The 23,609-nt window shown below is 36.8% G+C and overlaps 1 protein-coding gene across 2 annotated transcripts in view; it reads left to right on the top strand.

Annotated features, from left to right (window-relative positions):
* The first annotated feature begins 1,216 nt into the window (after positions 1 to 1,216).
* NOL10 (nucleolar protein 10) overlaps positions 1,217 to 23,609 on the top strand; it is a 55,816-nt gene continuing 33,423 nt past the window's right edge. For both annotated transcript variants that reach the window (XR_010883841.1, XM_067294289.1), the window contains exons 1-13: positions 1,217 to 1,316; positions 2,661 to 2,706; positions 3,485 to 3,583; positions 4,302 to 4,379; positions 6,186 to 6,223; positions 10,139 to 10,275; positions 11,040 to 11,105; positions 12,584 to 12,644; positions 13,163 to 13,248; positions 13,575 to 13,653; positions 14,839 to 14,988; positions 17,274 to 17,340; positions 22,578 to 22,630. Coding sequence is in view for 1 of the 2 variants with exons in the window: in XM_067294289.1 (XP_067150390.1) it covers positions 1,251 to 1,316; positions 2,661 to 2,706; positions 3,485 to 3,583; positions 4,302 to 4,379; positions 6,186 to 6,223; positions 10,139 to 10,275; positions 11,040 to 11,105; positions 12,584 to 12,644; positions 13,163 to 13,248; positions 13,575 to 13,653; positions 14,839 to 14,988; positions 17,274 to 17,340; positions 22,578 to 22,630 (1,026 nt within the window). In the remaining variant the exon portion in view is untranslated. The remainder of the gene's footprint in view (positions 1,317 to 2,660; positions 2,707 to 3,484; positions 3,584 to 4,301; positions 4,380 to 6,185; positions 6,224 to 10,138; positions 10,276 to 11,039; positions 11,106 to 12,583; positions 12,645 to 13,162; positions 13,249 to 13,574; positions 13,654 to 14,838; positions 14,989 to 17,273; positions 17,341 to 22,577; positions 22,631 to 23,609) is intronic.

Genomic DNA, 23,609 nt, shown 5'->3' with positions numbered 1-23,609 from the left:
TAAGAAATCTAGTTGTGATACTCATCGTTTTTCTAAGACGTATACAATTTGATAAACATTTTTGTTGTCATTGTTCTTATAAGTTAAAATTGAAATGTCCTGATTTTTGCATGTCTGTGTCTTGTTTAAACTGTGATGCAAAGCAATAAAAATATGTCTTGTTCTTCACGTTTACTAGCAAGATTCCGATGAACCAAATTCTGGATTCATTGTTTTCCATAAATAACTAACATGGTTTGCTGTTAGGTCAAGAAAATTAACCTCCTAAAAAAAATTATAAAAGGAACACCTGCCCTGGTGACTTAAGACTGTTTGGAACGGCAATGCTAGCTACCTTGTGGACAGACAACAACGTTTATGTTTTAATGTTACAAAAAGGGATTTTATCTAACAATGAAGAGAACCACAGATTGTGCAGCACAGTCAGCCTTTTGCCACCCTTCTCCATAAATCTGTTGTTATGCCTGGCAGTATCTTGCACAGGTCTTTTTGAATGTCAGAAATTACTTGCTAATGTTTTGGGAAGTGTTAGTAGCTAAGAATAAACAACTTTTCTATAACCAGTGGAATTAACAAAGCCTGGTTTCTTATGGAACTGCATCCTACTTAACTTCTCCCTTTTATATGCAATATACTTATCTCTTCCTACCCCAGTCTCTCCCACATTCCTTGGTCCAGTGGCAACTCATGACATGGCTGGTTGGGAAGTTCATACTTCTGGAAAGCTGCCCAGCACACAGACGCTGCGTACCGAGCTGCCTGCTGCCTCACGGCCTGCTTGCTGAGTAGTCGCCATCCTTCTCTCAGCGAGGGCACTAATGCGGCCTCCAGCAAACCCCTGACTGCCACAAGCAGCGCCACATCTCTGGGCAGCTGCTCAAGAGCTGCTGAGACCGTGTTTTTGATGAGCAGGATGCGAAAGCGGGATTCAGTTGCCCCTGAGGGTTATCCCAAACGTCACCAGACGCCTACGCGTGCGCGAACGAATACGACGCCGGGTGGGGGTGAAGAGCGACGCCGTCACCCTAGCTGTCCCCAGCACGTGCCCACGTGCCAAGGGAAGCCACGGCGAAGCGCACCTCCCCGCACCACCGCCGCACGCACCCGCAGCATCGCCCCCGCCCGCCACACGGCGCGCTGCCGCCCGGCTGGGGCAGCAGCCCGGAAGCAGCCGGCGAAACGGCCTCGCGAACCGCCTTCCGCTTCCCTCGGGAGCAGGAAGAGGCGTGCGGGGCCGACGGGCGGCCGCCATGCAGGTCTCCAGCCTCAACGAGGTGAAGATCTACAGCCTCAGCGCCGGCAGGAGCCTCCCGGAGGTGAGGCAGCGGCGGCGCGCGGCGCCCCAACGGCCGCGGCGCCCCAACGGCCGCGGCCCGGCGCGCGGGGCTGCCCTCGGCGCGAGGGGAGGGAGCGTGGCGCGGCCGCCGGCGCTTCCCCCGCCTCACGGTGGCCCCGAGCCGGGGCAGCGGGCGGGAGCCGGGACCCAGAGCCGGAGAAGGGTCCCGGGCGGGGGGGCCCGTGTCGGGGCGGCGCGGCGCCCGAGCTGCCGCTTCGCCGGGGAAAGCGTGCTGCGGCGTGGGGGTGCGAGAGCTGCGCGCGCGGCTCGACTCCCTTCCCGACCGGCCTTCTCGGAGGCTGAGCGCTCGCTCTGAGGCGAGGAGGAGATGCCGCCGCTTTACGTGCGGTTCAGGGGCGCACTGCTTCCGCCTTGGCCTTGGCACGTGTTTTTGCGCAGCTTTCCTGCCGCTGCCGGGCTGCGTTTGGTTTCATGGCAGGGTGCTGCGCAGCGTGTTACCGCAAGGCCTCAGAAGTTCACGTGGATCAAAAAGGAAGTGGATGGATCCATATAAGAAAAATTTATCGTGAGCTGATGAATGCAGAGGAGGGCTAGGGCTTTGGTTTGGTAGAAATTGGGGAACAGACAGGGGAAACCGTCACTGCGTCCTGCTTCATTCTTATTCTGTTCCCTGGGCGTCTGTCACTGACTGCTGTTGTAGATGGCCAGTTATCTGACTATGTGTGGCTGTTTATATATTCTTTAAGCAAAAGTTTAAAAAAGCCAGGGGACTGTTAATGTATTATATTTTTGGGCCCCGTTTCTTTCCTGAGTCACCCAAATCATTCTAGGTTTGTAACTCTTGGAATTTTGAGCAGGGTTGCATAGCCCAGGCTAAAATGAGATCCTTTTGCATTTGTTAGCTCACTAGTTTGTGGTTTGTTTGTTGGCTACTGTATATTCTCTACAATATGCTGGTAAACATTTGAACTGATGCTATATGTGTAGCTCCAGCCAAGACCGGGGTGGCTTACAAAACTGTTCTGACTGACCTTTTTATATATATGCTTATATTGATTTTTTTTTTTTTAACCAAAACAGTTGCAAATATTTTTAAACTAAAAATACAGTTTGAATACGTCTGTCTCTAGCGGTAGGTATGTTATTCTACAGACACTCAACAAAGTAATTTTTTTTTGAATGTAAAATTGTTAAACTTACTAATGGAATTTTAAATGTAATTAATGAATTAAAAAAATAATAATGTGCCTGACAGCTCCTGAATTTCTTGCACTCTCAAATTTGATGAACTTTAAGCAATTGTCTGATTTCTTTATGTGTAATAAACTTAATACTGATGATAGCTTCATCTATTTTCTTTCAGTGGCTCTCTGACAGGAAGAAAAGAGCTTTACAGAAGAAAGATGGTGGTGCGTTGTCCCATTATGTAGTCCTTAATAATATGCAGTTGCATGTATGCAACATGGAAGTCCAGAAATAGACAAGAAAATTACAGACTGATAAAATATAGTTAGTTATATCTAGCTTATACTTTGATAGCTACAAAATTAAAGCTACGAAGAATTAAGCTTAGAATACCGTATTTTAACTTCCTATATAGCTTAATGTAAATAGAATAGTACCAACACCATTTTAAGTTCCAGGCATTAAGTATTAGGATTGTAGATTGAACAAAATCATGATGGGTACATTCCATGTATATTTTATGATAAAGCCCAACTACAGAGTCCTTTATGTGTATTCTGCTGTGTTTAGAGCAGTGCAGGAACATCATCGTTTTAGTCTAAGCTTGTCCTGCAGAAAAAGGATGGCCATTTAAGTATCATGAGAAGTGCCGTATAAAAATACTCGCCCAACTAAAACACTTATAAAGAGGTAGCAAGATGATGGGACATATTATACAACCTCTCAATTGTATAAAATGTATGATACATATTTGTTAATGCAATATATAATAATGTGTTACATATTTGCTACCTCAGAATAGACATTTATTCTGTGTGGAGGTAGCCTACTTCTCAGGGTTAACAGACTGTATTAATCTGCATATAGCGTATCTTAATTACACTTAAAAGATCAAGACTAATTTTCTGTATTCAATTCATTCAACATACTTCATAAGAAACCCTTACACTTTTTGACTGATACAATACTACTGTATTTTAAAACAATTTTGTTTTTTTATAGATATTCGTAGAAGAATTGAACTTATTCAGGACTTTGAGATGCCCACAATTAGCACAAAGATTAAGGTGTCAAGAGATGGACAGTATATTATGGCAGTTGGTGAGTTAACTAAAAGTCTCTCTATAGCAAAGACTGAAAGTACTAGGAAATCTTGATCACAGAAGACCTTACTATTTAGGGTAGATTTGATAGAGTTTGTTTTTTAAATGGAGCATTGCTTAGAGTTTGAGTTTACTGTTATGATGTGATAGAACCAATGTTTTGCTATTATGACACTGTGCTGAAACATTTGTTTTTAGAATACAGGTATTCTTCTTTTTTAGGAACTTAATTTTTAACTGTATCCGAACTATTTTTATTAAATATATATATGTGTGTGTGTGTGTATATAACTTCTGAACATTGTTATTTGAGTATTGCTTTAAAGGTCAGCTGATAATTCTACATTTCATAACTATTGAAGCAGGCTACAAACCTGAATATTTTAAGTAGGACTTGTTAGCATAAGAAGACTTGGTCTTTCAAACTTACTGGAAGATATTATTAAATTTTAAATCATGTATCCAGTAATCAGAAGAATCTATGTATAGGTAGAGGACTTTCAGGCATCAAAGCCAAAAGAGTCTTTAAGGTCAGTTACAGAGAGGCCTGTTTTCCCAGTCACAGGCATTTTGGTAGTTCTGTTGTTTTCTAAGGTCAGAATTCTTATAGTTGAAATACAGTAAAGTCTATATATGTAAGATTTCATAGTCAAAAAACATGCTTTGGTGTTATCGTTTTGTTTAGTTTTTTATTAAGGATCAATTTTTTCTTTCAGGAACTTATAAACCAAGGATCCGCTGTTTTGATACCTATCAGTTATCCCAGAAATTTGAAAGGTGCTTAGATTCTGAAGGTTAGTACAAGATATGACTGCTTACTACCTTTCACATATAATTCAGGTTCAACTAAAGTACACGTTTCCTTCCCTATGTTGAGGACATCAGAATGTATTGCGGGGTGAGGAACAACACAGGAATCTAGAGGAAGATGACATCTGACATCTTTATCCTTTTTTTTTTTTTTTTTTTTTTTTTTTTTTAAGTTCTTTCTTCTCTTGAAGCCAAATGAAGAACATAGCATTCACTTTGAGCCAGTAAGCATGGCGCTTGGAGAGTGAATGTGACCAAAAGCCCCAACTCTGAGGAATGCTGTGTGTGTGTGATGGCTAGGTAGCAGCAAGTTCTCCCTTCTTTTCTCTTCCTTCTGTGAAGTCCTAAGGTAGAGGAATGCAGTGTGGTGGCTGCACCATCATTACTTCAATGAATTCTCATTGTTTTCCTACTGGAGCCCAAGCTCGCTAGGTGAGTTACAGAAGCAAGAGAATTTCCTGAGTATTTTTGTGGAAGGAAGGGTACCTTAGGGCTAGGTGGTAGCATGGACAAGGTCCTAATTACATCTTGTTTGCTAGTATTTTGGATGGAGAAAAACTATAGTGAGGACAACAAGGAGCCATCTGGACAATGAGTGAAGGAGAATCTGCTGGAAGTTAGACTGGGGGAGGAGATCAGAGCTGCTGTGGCTCCAAGTTTTAGGAAGCAGGGATTTGAGGAAGATTGTTTTTTTGTGTTTTTTTTAGTTAAAATAGGAAGACTAAAAGCTGAACAGTGGGATGCAGATGTGAACAAAACAGTGAGGGATGAGTAGAGAGTGGCAGAAGTCTTAAGTCATTACAGAAAAACTAGTGCAATGTGTGCGAAACTGTGGAGTAAAAATGAAAATTGAGAACCGCTGAATTAGGTCAGGAAAAGGGGAGCAAAGCATAGCAGTGTTTTCTTACACTATGCCTAAGTACTACAAGGAATCATAGGTAGTGAAGGGACAATGCTGCAAGTAAGAAAGAGGAGAGGAGATGTAGGGGTAACAGTTGAGAGTGGGTGGGGAGAAGAGGTGGCAGGAGTGAGACCTGATTTTAAAAGAGTAAAAGTCATTGTAATAGTGAATGCTTGCTGATATATTTGAGCTTAAAGTTAAATTTTTTAGAACTGCCATCTCACTAGACTGAAGTTATGTTTACTTTGAAATTAGCATAGAGTCACTTCCAGTAACTTTGAATAAGCTAGCTTATTTAAATGCAGCCAGCCTAGCTGAAGCAGCTACTGCCTAATGTTCTTGACCCAGCTCATTTAAAGCTAGCTGAAGTTCAATACATTTAAGTCAGTGTAGATAATAACTTTCAAATTTGTGATTAATGGATCCTTAAAACTTTTTCTGTGGAAGTGCTGACACCTTAGAAAATTAATGTATGCAGATTTCTGTGTAGCATATCTGAACTCTTTTTTTTTTAAATCATCTTTTGTGCATCGTCAAAGATTCATGGACCCCGCACACGCTGAAAACCATTGGATTAGACCTTCCTTGAGCCAATAAATACGTGGTTGAACATTGTGTTGAGGAAAGTGTCAAGTGTACAAGAATGATAAAAAGATTACAAGATGCTTCATATGTTTCTAAAGTTTTAGAAAAGTACTTGCTGTTCTGCAAATTAGGTTATATAATTAAAGATTTTATCACAATGCCTACATGATGCATTGACACCTGTGGGGAATACTTACATGACTAAAGGTTAACATAAATGTAAATGTTTTCAGGATTTATGCCAATGTTTGCAAATAAGTTTGCTTACTGAGTTGACTTAAAACTTTCTTGCTCTCTCCTCTAGTGGTTACATTTGAGATTTTATCAGATGATTACTCAAAGGTATGTTTAATGTTTTCAGTGTATAAAAAAAGTGTTTAATGTGTATATTAAAATGCATTTTCATATATAGTTAAGGCAGTCAATCACAACTTTTGGAACAAAAAAATAAAAAAAAGATAAACATTTTTATACCTTCAAAATGTTGTTTGTTTTCTTTGCCTCTTTGTGCTATAATTTGCCTTAACACCTTTAAAGTTTTTTGCCTGTAGTAGAGAAAAAATTCAAATAATGATCTATTCTATGAATAAAAATAATGTAAAAAGCAGAATTAATCATTCTTTTTATGGTAATATATAATCACAATCACTTGGGATAGTAGCCCAGATGCACCATTTTTGAAAGGTGGGATAGCTACAAATAAGTAAATAGCCTGATTTGGCAGTGTTGTTGTAGTCACAATGATCTAAGCATATGAATGAGGCAAAAATAGTGGAGAAAAGTAGTATCTTTTGTGAACTGCTGTAACTAGAGAAAACAGTGGAGTTCTTAGGCCCATGAGCCTTTCTTCAAGTCTGATGCAGATACCTCTTCTGATTCTGCTGAGGACCTGAAGAAGAATTTGTGTGCTTGAAAGCTCATCTGTTTTCTCCAGCTACAACAGTTGGTGTAAAAAAAAGATATTACATCTTTCTATAAACTTCCCTTTGCTGATTCATCAGGGTATTATGTGCCAATTAAATATGAAATTTAGTTATGTAAGTAATTTTGCTGATTTCATTTGGACAAGCTGTTATTTCATAGTTGAGTGTTTACTGAAATATTTTTCTGAGATGAGACCTTAGTATTTCTGCTGTGGGTTTTTTTTAACAAATATTTCCATTTTTGTCAGAGACATTATCATCTAGCTTTCTAGGTCTAGTCTTTTCAAAATTTCCCCCTGTGAGTTTTCTAAGCATGTGTGTGAATTCAAGTAGGAGGCAGCACTGATGATATAGTACAGTTTTCTCCAACCTGTCTGTTCGTCTGTGGGAGAATGTTTCCTGTTGTAAAGACCAAACAGCTATGTGGGTGAGAAACATATGTTCACAGATCTGTTTCTGACTGGTTACTAGCAAGTTTGTGCTTGTCTTGAACTAAAATTGGTACTGTATTCCAGGCTGGAGCCCTAGTTTGGCAATTTAATACAATCTTATCTTCAATTTTATTTTCCAAAAGTGTGCCAAATCATTAGGAAGAAAACTGTTTTCAGGTAGTTGTTTTATTTATGTCTTAAACATGATTAAAAAGGAACATCGATGTTTGAAAAAATTACACTTGAAACACTTAAAATCATAGAAATAGTGATTGGAAAGGGAGGTCATTTAATGCTTGAAGCAGGACTGTGGCCAATACTTTCAAAAACTCGAAGTATGGAGATTCCACAAACTCTCTGGATAAATTGTTGAAATTCTATGCTACCTCTTCATAAAGAATTTTTTTATTAATGTTCAAACTGACCCTCCAAACCTTAATTTTTCACTGTTGCTTTAGTGTTTTGTGGCTGAGAAGATTTTGAGTCTGTCATCTTTGTAACTATACTTTAGTTGTAGGCTGCTATTAGATTGTCCCATGGGATCCTCTTTGCTTGACTAAACAAACCAGGATCCCTCAACCTTTCCTTGTAGGTCAAGTGCTCTATCCCTTGTCTATTTTGGTAGCCCTCTTCATCCTGTCAGCATCCCTCTTGAAGTGGGAGGCCCCAAACTAGACACACTGCCTCATGAGCACTGAGTATAGCATGGAAAATAGCTTCCACCTGGTCTGCTGCCATGCTGCTCCTAATGTAGCCTTTTGAGGCTGATTTGCCTTTTCACATGGGGAGCACGTTGTTGGCTCATATTCAAATTGGCATCCACGATCCCAGTTACACTTCTGTGCTTTCTAGTTTTAGACTGAGAAAAGAGTGAAATCTTTTCTTCCTCAGCCTTCCGCAAAAAGGCACGGGTGTCCACCTAGTGATTTTTGCCACGTAACAGGGGCTCTGCTTTTGCTACACGAAGGTTATGGTTTCCGCTAGTGACTGGAATTAATGTAATAAGAAGGAAGGACAAACATGATTTCCACTGAATTGTATCTGATGATAAAACATAAATGTCTTTAATTCCAATACTGTAGAGAGCGAGAGAAGAATGAATATGCACATTTCTCATTGAAAATGAGAAATGCATCATTCTCACTGAATCTTTTCTCTTCCTGGTAACAGTTTTTTGATGGCTTACTATTAGTTTGCTAACAGAATGTGATATTGTTATTTAATTTAAATATGATTTAATGTTATGTTGTTCTCGTGAGTTTACTTACCTTCTGTACTGCACAAAGCTACAGAAATTTCTTATTTTGTGGTAGTTACAATTGAGAAAAGATTTGATCTGAGCATTGGTTTAAAGAAATAAGTAAAGAGCTTTGCTTGCTTTAGACCTACAGTTAAAAATATGAAGGTATTAGGCACACAGTTGATTGGGTTGTATATGAAAAACAGAATCACAGAACAGTTATGGCTGGAAGCAACAACTGGAGATCAGGAGGCCTAACTCCTCTGCTCAAGCAGGGCTGGTTAGAGCAGGTTGCCCAGGACTGTGTCTAGTTAGGTTTTAAGTATCTCCGAGGATAGAGACTCTGCAACCTCTCCAGGCAAGCTGTCCCAGCCTTCAACCATCCTCACAGTGATGAAGTGTTTGTGTTTAGGAATGTTGTTGTTTAACATCACCTGTGCAGCTGCATTGGTACTCTTGTATGAAACAGTGGTTACACTTCTGAAAGACAATATTCCACTTTGTTTTGGATCTTAGAAGGACCTACCTAAGAATAAAAGTTGAAACATTGGGGTTTCTGATAATAGAAAAGGCATAACTAAGAGGAGACTTGGTGATAATTTTTTATGAAGTAATAATCCAGTTAGTACTTCGTTCATGTCCCATAAGGGAAGAATATATAGGTGTATGAATAAAGATGACAGATTTAAAACCACAATGGTACTTGGTCTTTCCCGAGATTCTAATCATTATTAGCATTGCTAACAATATAGTCCAGCAGTGGGGAATTTTTAAAAATTCTTAACTGTGTACCAGATGTATGAAGACATATGCACTATATCTATTCTAAACTAAACTAGCGCCTATTCTGTCCTAAGCTAAATAGAGATGAGGCTCAGAGTCAAGAGTTTTCTGTGGCTGTCCATATTATTTGCATGCTTCCTGGTGTGATTTTGGGTCAGGCCAACTGTTACTCAACCGTGCTTGGGCATGATTTGAAGTATAGCTTGAGTCTGTTGGACATTGTGGATGTACCAACCCTATTTGGAGTGGGAAGAATTCATTCATGTGGATATCAGTTGTGGCATGTTAACTTGCCATCAGGCCTATAGGGCAGGTTCTAGCCTATTTTATCTATTTTATTCTATTTGTGCCTCACTGTGGATTCTTCCAGGACTGAGATATTTGAGTGAATTTCAGAAAAGAAACAATAACATCCTTATTCAGTCAGCAAACAAACAAAATTTGTTCAAAGGTCTTTGGTGTCACTTACTGAAACACTGCCTTGCATCAGGATATAGTAAGTAAGCTTAGTACTTATATGTTGTCTGCGTGGTATTGTACCTGAAAGAAATTATTAACTCTAGTGTCTGAAAGAAAAGCAGAAAATGTTAATTTTGGTGCTGCATAATACAGGCAGCTATATTGCTTCTGGTTGCAGACTTAGTTTCAGGGTATCACTTATACTTCTGTAAACATTAATATTTATTAATAAAGCACTTTGCTGTGGCTACTGAGAATGACAAAGCACTTCTCGATTTTGTCATTTTAATAGAAATGATTTACATGGGTTGCAATAACCCTGTGTGAGTTTGAAAAATCACTGGAGTTTGTGTTGTAACAGAAGTTGAGGAGACACTGCTGTCTCCTTCTTTATATTCTATTCTCTCTGCTTTATTTTCAGATTGTCTTCTTGCAGTGTGACAGATTTGTGGAGTTTCATTCACAGCACGGCCACTACTACAGAACAAGAATACCAAAATTTGGTAGAGATTTTTCTTATCACTATCCATCATGTGACCTGTATTTTGTAGCAGCAAGGTATTGATCAAATGGATTATTTTGTTTCACTTTTGTTAGGAATGTTTTCCAAGAATAAAATGAACATAAAAATTCTGGAGAAGTTAAAAATACTTTTTTAATTGGAAAAAATGGTAAAAATTCCAAATTCATAATGGAGACTATTTGTGAAGAGTAGGAAATGTGGAAAGTCTAGATTAATTCAGTTTATTGCATCATTTAAGACTTTGATTCTTAAACCAGGTACATCATGTATTTGGAAACTTGTTATCAAAATTGCAGTTTGTTGTACTGTATTTTAAAAAATGATGAATATCTAAATAAGGAAAATGAGATAACCTTTTCTATCCTGGTTGGTGTTTCATTACTGTTCAAATTTAGTCTGTTGAGTAAAATCCCATAAAATTATTAACTGAGTTTGTGAGAAGACAAATTAAAAATAAAATAGGGTCTTTAATGTTTCAAACAAGTTGTGATTCAAGATGTAAGGTAAATCATAGCAAATTAAAAAATCTTAAGAAAGGAATTAATGCATCTTTTCCCTGAAAAAAGTAATTAATATGACATTGCAGTGTAATAAATGTCTTTGAACATACACTTTTTTTTTCTGTATTTTTAAAGTTGAAAGTTGGATGTATCTTATGTTTTAGAATGTAAAATCTGAAAATTATATATTTGGTAAATTTAAGCTTTTGACAAGAGTTTTCATGACTTCCCCTAACTTATAACAATATTTTTCAGTATTTGGAAGAGAAAGGAGTAATTTTAGATTTTTTTCTTTGTAGTTCTGAAGTATACAGGCTAAATCTGGAACAAGGAAGGTTTCTGAACTCCTTGCAGACTGATGCTTCGTAAGTATCTGTAATGCATGATGGCTGTCTTTTTTCCACCAGGTGGAGCCAAACTACTGGTATGCCCACTAGCAGCATTGTATCTGAATACTGCTTGAGTACATTGTAAGGTACAGTTCAAAAAGGAACATATGCTGAGTCTAAGCCTCATTCTATTTTATGTTCTGTCATTCTTTTTTTTTTATATATATATATTTTAATAGAGTTTGATTTAGTGGATATTTTAAAATTGCTTAATACAGACTTATAACCGGTATTATATAACTTGATCTTAAGAGCATTCCATTAAACCTTTGCCGTTAATCCTCAATTTAACCATCATATGTAGATCTACCACAGGGCATGAACTTTCCCAGACACATCTTTGTCCTTCTGCTCTTGAAATAGTCAAAAGAGATTTTTATATTGCCAACATGCATCTGATTTTTTTGAAATCTCTACCAGAGCTGCTGAGCTTCTTTTGTCTGGCGAGAAGACAGACTTGACTGGATAAAGTGGCCAGTAGGTGGGCAATAGCAGGTAGTCAGCAGGTAAGATAGCTTAGTAGCAATGTTTAGGCAGGCACAACTAGAGAAGCTGAGCGGCAGCAAAACAAAGGGGATAAGCCTGAAGCAGGATAGTTGTGGGTCTTGTGTGAAATCTGAATCAGGGAGATGAGACTTGAAGGTAGGAGAAGGCTGTAAGGTAGGGGAGTTGGATGTGTTATAGAATTAGAGATGGAGGGCTTTGAATGGAAGAAGTTGGAAGGCTTTGGGATGGGTGGGTATCTGGGGTGTAAGGAGTGGCTAAGGCTTTACAAAAATAAATATTTGTGCTCTGGAAGAGCTGTTAGAGATACATGGAGCTCCTGGGGTGCACTGTTGAGAACAGAGTACTTTAGAGAGGGAAAGGAAGACAGGCTGTTGCTCAGAATATGCTGGGGATTTCTGTAAGCTTCAGAGGATGTGTAATCTGGAAGACCTTTTGACAAAATTGAGGTGTTTATGAATGTAGTGGAAGAGACAGATGTGGCACACCTCGATGGTAAAGTGGTGGATATGGGCAGAGAATCATTCATGTTGGAAGGAAGCCCAGGAGGTCTCTAGTCCAGTCTCCTGCTCAAAGCATGGTCAATGCTAATTCAGACAAAGTTGCCCAGGGCTTTTTCCAGTTGGGTCTTGAAAACTCCAAGGATGGAGATTCCACCACCTTTCTGGGCAACCTGCTCCAGTGTTTAATTATCCTTATGGTGAAAAATGTTATCTTTACATCCAGTCAGAATCTCCCCTGTTTCGGGTTCTGAGCACTTTCTCTGATTCTCCTTCTGTGCTTGGCTCCAACTTCTTGGTATGTTCCTCTTAGGTATCGGAAAGCTGCTATTAGGTGCTCCTTTGCTTCACCAGGCTAAGCGGTAGTGTACATGGTTACCAAAATCTTTTTAGTTGTTCATGTGTCAAGTTATTCTGAGGTCATTAAACATACTCCTTTTTCTGTTTTAGAGAGAATAATGTCTGTGACATAAATCCTACACACTTCTTGTTTGCTACAGGGACAGCTGAGGTAAATGTTTGCATTCCTTTTATAAAAAGGACAGTAATATTTGTTTCTCTTTTATACTGGTTTGCAAAAAGATAAGAAATCATGACATGTAGCTAAATAATTAATTTAATCTCATTTGCTCTGTTAAATGTAGAACCGTTAAACAAGAAGGCCATTTCTAGAGCATAATGTAGTTATAATTTCTGAGCTATATTGGTTGCGGAGGTGCTTGAGATTTTGCAGATGAGAGAGAAAACAATGTTGTCTTGCCTTAAAATACGAACGTTGTAGAAATTAGCTAGCATGTGCACCCTATTAATATCGGGAAATTTAATATTAATGATTTACGTTCAGATCACAGTTTTTAAAATATAAATGAAATGTGTGGAAATTGTATGCCATTATTAGAACAACTCATGTTAACCTAGGAAATATGATTAATTATTTATATATGAAATAATTCATAATTTTATTCAAACATTTTCAGAATGCCAGAAATTTGTTGTATAAGCTCAAAATATGTTTTCTGTACTGTTTAGGGTAAAGTGGAATGCTGGGATCCTAGAACTAGAAATCGAGTTGGGTTGTTGGATTGTGCTTTAAGCAGTGTGACAGCAGACACAGAGTGAGTAAAAACTACCTTTATAAAGTGTGTTCTTCCTTTTTTGAGAAGTTTTGCCTTTAGAAACAAATCCTGTTTTGTATTAATATGGCCTGCAAATAATCTCCTCATTGCTTTCTTTGGTCTCTTAGTAATTGATCTGAATAAAAATGGCTATTTTTCAACTATATATACAACTACAAGTTGTAAATAATACGGCTTTTTGAAGAAGTGCTTCTCAGTGATATCAATAAATTAATTTGCATTAATTATTTTAGCTATTTTTAATTAAAAAAATATTTGCAGCTTTTATTGAAATAATGTCTAATTATAATCATTATGCTTTGCAGGATAGATGGTTTACCATCCATTTCAGCACTGAAATTTAACGGAGCTTTGAATATGGCCGTTGGAACATCTACGGGGCAGGTAGATTTAACTTTATGTACAATAGATCTTAGGAGATACTATTCTTGCAGTTCATGCATGTCATACATTGAGTACGCTTACTGTGATATGAATGTAAAATAATAAAAATAAGAGCATAAATTTAATGTGTAGAGTAGTAGTAATAATCATTCTTAAAGTGCAGATTAATCTGATCAAATGGTCTTATGGTTCAGAATACTGTAGGGACAGCTTAAAATCATCACAGCATACATACTTTGCAGTTTTCTTTTGACTCAGGAGTCGAGTATGTGAGGAAGTTACTGCTTTTTGTGGGCTCTATCAGTACCATCTCAGTGCAGCATATGTGCTCTCCTTTATCTTGCTTGTGGCTAGAGAAGCAAGAGTGATTGTCTTTCAATTATTTTTACTTTTTTATCTTCTGGGCATAATAGGGGATCATTTCTATTCATTTATTCGTTTTTACCAATCCATTTGTAAAGTGGAGTACTAGGACTTTTTCTGTCTTGAGTCTTTTCATGAGGTTAGAAAACTGCAGCTTGTTCAAGAGCAGATGCATATGTAAGAGTTGTAGCTGTGATGCTCTTAGTATACGTGTGAGGCCAGTTTTATTGGAGAATATATATTTTTTATTTAAAAAAACTAGTAACATTTCTTCCTCCAAATTATTAGTATTCACACTTTGGATGTGAAAGATTTAAGGTATTCCTCAGGTTTCATAGGCAATTTTTGAGAGTAAAATGCAGGTTTCTGAAAGACGTGGCCATTTTCCTAATAATAATAAAAAAAACAACTTTGTCGTTTTACTGCGTGAAAGTGATACTTGCTGAATCTAGAAGGGCTTCTGAAAATTTAAATTTTGTAAGAATAGTACAAGAATCTGGAAGTTAAATATTGGTAATTAAGAGATGCTAAGAGCCTTGAAAACAGCTCATTTTTCAGTACAAATTAAAAAGACTTTGGAAAGATGGTAAGGTCTTAAGTTTACTCTTAATTTTTCTAGACTGAAGCATGTTGTCGGTTAAAATAAATTGTAAACTGGGCTAGTTTAATAAGCATTCTTCAGAACTTAAAATGATTTCCGTTACATAAAACTTGTCATGTGTTTTAAGTAGGAAATCCCAACTTTATTTAAATCTTTAATGGAGAATTGTTTTAGGTAACTTCCTCTTGATCTTAAGTTTAATCTGTGTTTTATTCTTCTAGGTTTTATTATATGATCTCCGATCTAGTAACCCATTAATAGTCAAAGATCACCAGTATGGCCTGCCTATTAAGTCAATTCAGTTTCAGCATCAGTTAGATTTAATTATCTCTGCAGATTCTCGAATCATAAAAATGTGGAACAAAGATACAGTAAGTGTTTTTATGTTGTTGCAGTTTTATCTTGTATTTTCATATATTTCTTTCATGTGCATTTCAAAGTTAAATAATAAAGCTTAAATTCAGTGTAGGAATTTGTGTTTTTTTTAATGTGTTCTAATTTACATAGTATTTTGTCCTGTCTGACTAAACAAACCAACATCTGAAAAGGTATTCAGCAGCCTGTCAGGTATAAAGATACTGTCTTCTTTTTTAAAATGTTTTGTTAAGCATCTGCCTAAGATGCTTCTTTCAGTGGAAGGTTTTAAAAATAAAAAGCAGTATTTTAGCCATTGCCATGGTTTGTGTATTTCTCAGTCTGCTTAAACACATCCATTTCTGATTTTTTGTCAGAGAAAAATTGGTCATCTACTCCAATTTCCTGCTCAAAGCAGGGCTAACTTCAAAGGTAGATCAGTTAGTTCGTAAACTATTAAAATTGGGTACTGCTTGTTTCCACAGAAAACTATTCTGATGGTGAAGCAGACATTATACCTACATCAAAATTACAGTGCTTATTACATTGTTTTAATGGATTAGATTGTAGTAGACAACATCTTATCCTTGCCTTTTGCACCTATAAATGAAGTTGAACTTTCTAATTATGAGGCTTTCTTTCGTTATATTGTACTATTCTTTTTCTTATCTTTCCATCAGTGCAGCTTGCACAGACTATACTAACCCATAGATCCATAGTAATACTACTGTAATTTGGTTTGGTTTAAGGGGCTATCTTTAGTCATTGTATTCCTTCTAAAAAACATGCTCTGTCCTGTATCTATGCTTTTCTAGCTTTATAATGAAATATATCAAGAGCAGTTAAAGTAATTTAAAGGAATTTTTTCTAGCTATTTCAAGCAGTTATTTTTCTATTGTGTGTTTCTTCATGAACTTTCAATAGCCTCTTTTATTTTTTCTGTGATCTCAAATAGTTTTTTTGTAACCTCCTCTGCAGTTACTTTTCATTGTCTGAAAGGGCGAATAAATTGTTGGTTATTATTTAAAACATCTGCAATGGCCCCTCTCCATTTTTCTTAGATATATATATTTCTCTGATTGAGAATTAAAAACTATAAGGTTTGTCAGGTGGCCTCTGCAGTGGGAAAAGGGAGGGTTTTTTGCTGCTGGAAGGCAAAGATAGCTTTGGACTTTTTCCTAGACTATGTTCCAGCTGGCTCCACCTCTCCCAGATGTTGGTTCCTGACTATCTCTGGCTGGGAACCAACTGCAGAGGCAGACTGTGGGGTGGAGAGCATATGGCTTTGATACCAGAATAGCCCCATGCTGAGACGTGCCTTGGGGTGGGGAGCATGAGGCTTTTGTCTGCTAAGACCGGGGTGGGGGAGGACTCTTATTAATCATCAGGGAGAGACCAGAGGTGGGTGGGGTAACAGCATATAACTGGGAGGGAAAGGAAGGGCCCAGAAAGGTAGGTGGGATTGCTGCAGGGAAAGAAAAAAGAGGAATAGGATCAAAATTTGCTCTGTTCCTGTCGCTCATTTAGAACTGTGTAGACATGTACACTCATGCTTCAGAATCTGCGGCCCAGTTCTTAGAGACTTTTCTTTTACTGGCTTTCTTATGTGTTGGCATGTAAGAGCACCTGTATTTTGTCTGGGTTTTTCAGACTCTGTTCCAATTCTTATTTTTTGAGAATGTTGTTTCCTGCTTTTACTTTTTTCTTAAATACTCTTACAACTTCAGTTCTGATCTACATTAGATACAAGTGAGGGCTTTTATTCAGACCTCTATAATACTGAGTTTGTAAACTGTAAGTAGTGTAAAGTGTTGTGCTGTGCTGTACCTCATTTTTATTTAGACATGAGCAGAGTGGAGGAACCAAGCTCCAGAATCAAATTCCACTGCAAACCTATAATTTCAGCTAATATACTTACTAAAAATGAAACAATTTAAAACTACCACATTCAGACTTGGTCAGAATAAAGTCTGCACCGGTAATGTGCCAGGAACTTACGGACCTTACCCTGCTTCCCTAAAATAAAGCAGAGCAGATCTGACATTTGTGTTTTCAACACAGAAGTTGGGGCAGAGAAAGTACAGGTCTCACTGTATGTTGCTATGTCTTCAGTAACCAGCAGGCTACACCTCCTTGTAAGAGATCTGATCAGTGACAAAATACAACGTTGAATTCCTTATGTTCATCCATCTTTATTCCATATTTCTTAGCTTCTATAATGGCTATTTTTAACATTTAGATTTACTGCATTTAATTATATTGTTTGAATTCTTTGTAATATATTTTCTTCCTAAAATTTCAGGGGAAGATATTTACTTCAATGGAGCCAGAATATGATATCAATGATGTCTGTCTTTATCCAAACTCAGGTATGTTAGATATATTAAGTAAGTTCAAAAGAGAAAACTAATGTTACCCAAAGCTGTGATCTTTTTTCTTATTTAGGTGATACAGATTAGGTCTACTTTCTTCCTTATGTCAGATCTAGGAAAAAATGGTTGCTTGTCAATTAGTGTCACTGTTTCCTCTGCATCTGTGTTAAATCGATGCCTCTTTGTAGTTAAAAGCTACTGTGCTGTCAATTGAATGATCGGCTGCTTTTGCCTCTTCAGGTATCTTAAGCCTTTCATAAGAATAGGAATTTTGGCCTTTTTCTAGTCTCAGTCCCAAATGAATCAGAGCTTTCTTTCTAGAGCTAGTAAAAACATCTTTATAACAAGGTTGCAAATTCCTACGAGCGTTTAAAAATATTTGATCTTTCTTGTTTTTAGATCTAGCACTTGTTGTGCCCTACTTATGATTGAATAGTCTGTTTAAAATTTTAGATTTCTAAGTTTTTCTAAGATTTCCAAGATGTTAAATTTTTGATTTCTAAGTGCACAGATTTGCATGCTTATTATGACTGTTCAAATTTGCTGTGTCTCCTAAGGTTATGTTTAAAGGTCAAAACAGAGAGTCATTTTAACCAAGGTTTCTGGATCTTACTTTCTAAGGAAAAGTGTTTTACAAAATGATGTTTATATGTGCACATTTGCTTTGGTTGTACCTGAGATTGTAACTGGCTTTAATTTTCCCAACTTGATTTGAGTTCCTTAGTTCTTAGCTAGTATATGACACCTAATTCCTGTTTAGAAGGCAGTACTGAAAAGTTCTCTAGAATGGCACATGACAAAGTTCTTGATCCAGAGAATGCCTATGTTGCAAACTCTGCTCTTATCTTAATTTTAGAGAGAGGTAGCAGTGAAGACAGAGTGACTTGGACTTTAGTTTATACTAGCAGCGGAAAATCAAGATTGTAGATAAGTGAGTTTGAGGTTTCTAACAAGTTAAAACTTATCTTGTCTTTTCTGCCAAGTTCGGTTAAGAATGTGTACTTTATTTCCTGCAAGACGAGTATTTAAATACTGAGCACTACTGAGATGGTGGGCATTTCTGAGCTCATGCTGTAACAAAACTCTAAGGGTCTACAGGATCTTGCTGATAAAAATATTAACTCATTTCCATGCCGCTCAGGGCTAACCCCTCTGAAACAAATTGGTGTTTCACTACTTAGCAATTGATCCAGGTTTACTGAGCCTTCAAAAGGACGTCAGTACCATATTGGTGTCCCATATACTTGTTTTTTTCCCAGGTCAGAGTGCCAGAAATAATGTGAGCAATAAGTCAAAGCCTGCCAGGAGAGGGACTCTATGGCATGATGCTGAGGGTACATATTGCATGCCCTGATTGTACTTACGAGTTAATTTGTGGGTATTTGAGAATAGCTGTGATAACAATGTGGACTGTGTAATATGGAGGTAGCCAAACCTGGTCTTGTCTCATCCATAGTGCCTACAGGGAGAGGTCATTAGAGTGAATTATCCTTAGAACCTCATCCAGGTTTCATCTCTGAGGAGTCAATTGATTTGATCCAAAAGAGAGCCCTGGTGTGGATTAACATCCTTGCAGTGTTGATAATTAAGGGACCATGAGAAGGAGTGAAAAGCACCTAAGTTATTTGTCAATGACAATTGTCAAGCTTGTCAATTATCTTAGAATAATATAGTTTGGAAGGGAACTCTGGGGGTCATACGTTCCTGCTCAAAGTGGGGCCAACTTTGAAGTTAGATCCAACTTCAAAGTCTGATCAGGTTGTTCAGGTCATACCCAGTCAAGTTTAGATGTCTGTAAGGTTGGATGTTCCACAACTGTGGATGTTCTATAATCTCTGTGGTATGTAGACATACCGTAAGTGCTTTTGCAGGTGTAGGCTTAAATGATTTTCATGAGACTCTGCAGGAGGAGTCTTTTAGCACAAAGAATTAAATGTAGATGTCTCCCTAATGCTGCTTATTGGACATTGCCTTTTTAAGTGTCTGAACCCAGTGACCTAGACTATGTATTCCAGCCCTATGTTCTGTGTCTCCTTCTTATTCTTCTACGTCCATTCTTATTCTTCTTTCTTCTTGGACTATATTTGTAAAGGGTAGATCGAGGTATGCCATTTGGCAAGAGCTGTTGTGGGATGAAACTGGTTTGTATTCTCTAGCCCTATAGAGACAGAGGGAAAATTAGAACATGTTGCAGGGAAAAATGAACGGACTAAGGTAAGAGGTGGTGCACTGCATGTTTGTTGTAAATACTGTTGCTGCAAAATGTAAGATGCCTAGCATTACCTTATCGTCATTCCAAATTTGAATAATTAAATTCCTGAAAATCAGGAAATACTTTCAGTATTATCAATTTTCAGTTGGGGAAATTAGGAAATACAAAATCACTTAAGCACTGGCATGGCTATGAATGTGCTGTCTTTGGTCTCCGAGCATCCTTGGATGTTTGCGAAGCTATCATGGAACAGCAAATCCCAAGAGATCCTTGCCTAGGCTGTACTCTTAACATTTTATGCAAAACTACTGTTCACAAAACCCTTACCCTGATCTTACCCTTATGCTCTTATATTCACTTAAACATAGTTTTTGCTGTTCATCATTGCATAGGACAAGAAATTTGAATGTTTTATTTCACTGATGTGGGTCAAAGTTCAGAATTTTAATTAGAAATACATGTTTTGTTTCAAACTTGAAGAAAATAATTTCAGAAATGTCATGAACGAGAAGGCCTTGAATTTGCATCTGAAATGCTTTTGTTTGGGAAAATTGTTGTTTAGTACATGTAGATATTTTACTTTTACATTTTACATTTATAATTTTATGATGAGTTATAGTATTCTAATTTTATTTTAAAACCACAAAAGATAGCTGCTACTTCGTATTAATTGCAGCCCTTTTCTACAACAAAATGTCTTTTGCACGTGCTGTAATGAAATACTTCAATGCTGCATTGTCAGAATTATAAAACAATAACAGAATGGAAAACAGAAACTACATTGAAACATGAAATATTGTGAAATATTTATGGCAAATTGTGGATCAGTTTAATGTGAAAAACTTATTCTTGAATAAGTTGAATAATTTGTGTTTCTGTGGGGTTTTTGTTTGTTTTTTTTTTAAACAAATGGTTTTACCAACCAGCTTCAGTGCTACTACCTTTCATGGGAAGCAAACCCTTGTGCGTCATTAACCAAACTACATGATGACGAGGTTTATTGCATCTCTTAAAGTAATTATGGGTCTCTTTTCTCAATAACACATGCACAGAATAGGGTCGGGGGAGAAAAGGTTTGCCGTTATTGAGTAACCTTGACTCAGCTTCAGTTAAGTTGTCGAATATAAATGAAACCTAACAGCATTTTAGCAGCAGTGGATAGAAATTTGTGCCTCATTTGTTTCAATTATTGTAAAACTATTTAAAAGAAAAAGCAAAAACTCTTGCTTTCTCTAAAACTGCTTCTCTCATTTAATACTGCTCCATACTTGTATTTTTATCACCGTAAATTGATAATACCATACTGTATACCACTTTCCTAAGATGGCCCTATTAAAATCTGTTCTCTGGAAAAAAAAAAACAGTTCTCATTCATTTCCCTCTGAAGTATCTTGCAAGTGATCAAAGCAGACTGTTTCCCCTTTAATAATAGGTGGAAGACTCTCAAAGATAAGGCTTTCCTTTGTTGTCATCTTTGAAGCACCTGCAGAATTCATTTCTATCATTTTGTCTCTAGTGATTTTTATTCAGCAAATGGAGAAATGCTTTTTCTCCTGTGGTAGTAGTGAACATGCTGATACATTAAGGGAGCTCTTAATTCATGAACTATATGCTGTAAATTCTTGCTTTTTCCTTAAACTGCCTGCAAACCTTTCCAGGTTTGGTTTTTAGTCTCAGTTTGCTGACTAAGCTTTCACAAATTTCTTGCTCTGCCAGGAAAGCAAGCCCCCTTTTTTTCCAACATTGAGAGTCCAGCTGCATTGTATATTTTTAAGAAAAGGATTAGGTAGGAAGGATTACCCCACCCAAGTTAATTGCGTTCCTCTAGTTGGGTGTAAATTATATTTCTACCCTCTGGGTGTGTGGTAATTGATTCATAGTCTCAGTAGCATATGTTACAGTACTTTTAGATCAGAAAGTTATCTAACTTGATTGCTTCTTCTTCTTTTTTCATGCTCCATCTTCTTGTAATACATGATGTTCAGCTACACAGAAAAGTCAAAATTGAGACAAACATGAAGTATATGCCAAGTGTCCTTACTGTGCTCTCATGTAGAAGGAAATTGAGAGTATTCCTCATTTTGAACTTATCCTATGACAGTTGCAGATTTTCTGTGAATTCAATATTTCTACAGTGTTTTTTTTTATATTCAGAGTATTTGCAGTCATTACTCACAGTATCTTATTTATGTAAGAATAGGTATTTCAAGTTTTATGTTTGTTTTATGTTTTATGTTTATGTTTGTTAATATCACTGGTATTATTACATTTGAAGCCACAATATCCTGTCTCTCATTTTATATTGAAAACCTATCCTTGATTTCCCAAGATGAAATATATAGAAAGCTGTAATTTATGACTTTGTTTAGAATATATGTGTATATTTAAAAACAAACCAAAACAAAGCCCCCCAAACCCTTGTATTATTAATACCAGTTTATATCCAGGGATTTAAGTGTAATGCTAACTGGATTTGTTCTAAACAGTAATACAGGATGAAATATTTAAATTTGTTATGAAAATTGGCAGTCTACAGTTGTCAGAACTTAGTGTTTCTTGAAGTGGTGATGACCAGCTATTAAGTTAGAGGACAAAAGGCATAAATATATAGCAAACTAAGCTTCATTATTTGTACTGCTATCATACCTTTCTTTCCTTAGTGTATAAGGCAGCAACTTATTAGGGGGCCCCATTAGCTATTCCATTGCATATCCTGAATAGGTATTACATGAGTTACAGGTAATGTAATTTCACCCCTCCACCCCCAGCCTATGGAGGTTTTTTTCACACAAATACTCATATTTCCACTCTAATAATTATTTTTTGGCAGCAGTAAATTTTCCAGTTTTTTCCCTCTGTTTTCCTGGAAAGATACTGTAAGCCCAGCTTGTCTATCAAATGGATTTGGAATGAATATATGAATCTACTTCATCTGAATTAAATGCCTCAAATATATGTATTTTTTAAAAAGTAAAGTTATCCTCTTGTGACCAGTATTTTTAATGTGGAAATCTCTTTTTAGGAATGCTAATGACTGCCAATGAAGCCCCTAAAATGAATATCTATTATATGCCAGTAAGTAATACAAATTAACTTTGCATTCTTCAGAATACTGATAAGCAAAGATGTTGCTCTTTTAAAACTGTCAATAGTTTGGTGCTGTTAAAGTTTTCATGTTGGAAAATGATTTCTGCAAATTCACATTTACATTCTCTGACTTCTCATGTTAAAGAAGATAAAGCTATCCATAATTTATTCATATAACATATTATTTACAACAGTCTTTAATATTGCCTTTTTGTTACCAGTTCCAAAACTGGCTAGTGGCAGTAGGAAATGTAGGTGGAGCTTTGACAGAAAAAAATTGCTGCTTTTTGATTAGTTGATCAAAAAAGAATGATTAAATAGAGACCGTATAGTTTATTGTCAAGATAATTTTGCGTTGTGAACAATTTCATTAGTGTCTTTAGTACGTAGTATATAGTGGCATAGTCATGGCAGTTAATATTTTTCTCTGTTCTGACAGAGGAATGTTGTTGTGTGGCTTCAAGTGTGGTTCTTAGCAGTGCCTTCTGCTCAATATCCTACTTGAATGAAAACTTTTCACTTGAGAAAATATTCACTTGAAAAGCTTAACTACACATTCATCTCTGAGGATTGATTTTAGGGAGACAATAGCAGCCACCCTTCAGGTGTTCATATGGGGAATTGCACCGAAAAATACACCTTTTGTTTTTGACTATACTAGGATTCATTCCTAGTTCTAATTCTAGCATTCACTAGGATTTTTGGCCTGGTAGGATATAAATACTTGGATATGTATGAGAATGTTACATGCAGAAGAGCAGACTGGACTCTGAAAATATGTACACTTATTCCTCAAGTTGTTTTATTCACATTCTGGACAATTTTAAATATTTTTTATTTTGAAAAATATTTTAACTGTGGTTTAAATCAGCAGCTAAGAAATCTTAATTCAGATAAAGAATTTAATTTTGTTTTATTTCTTTTTTTTGTATTTTTTTTCCTGTATGGTTTTGGTTTCACTTAAGAC

Source organism: Apteryx mantelli, chromosome 3 (assembly GCF_036417845.1).
Source record: "Apteryx mantelli isolate bAptMan1 chromosome 3, bAptMan1.hap1, whole genome shotgun sequence".
Classification (NCBI taxonomy): Eukaryota; Metazoa; Chordata; class Aves; order Apterygiformes; family Apterygidae; genus Apteryx; species Apteryx mantelli.
Note: the sequence above shows the minus strand (reverse complement) of the source record. Positions and strands in the feature narration are given on the sequence as shown.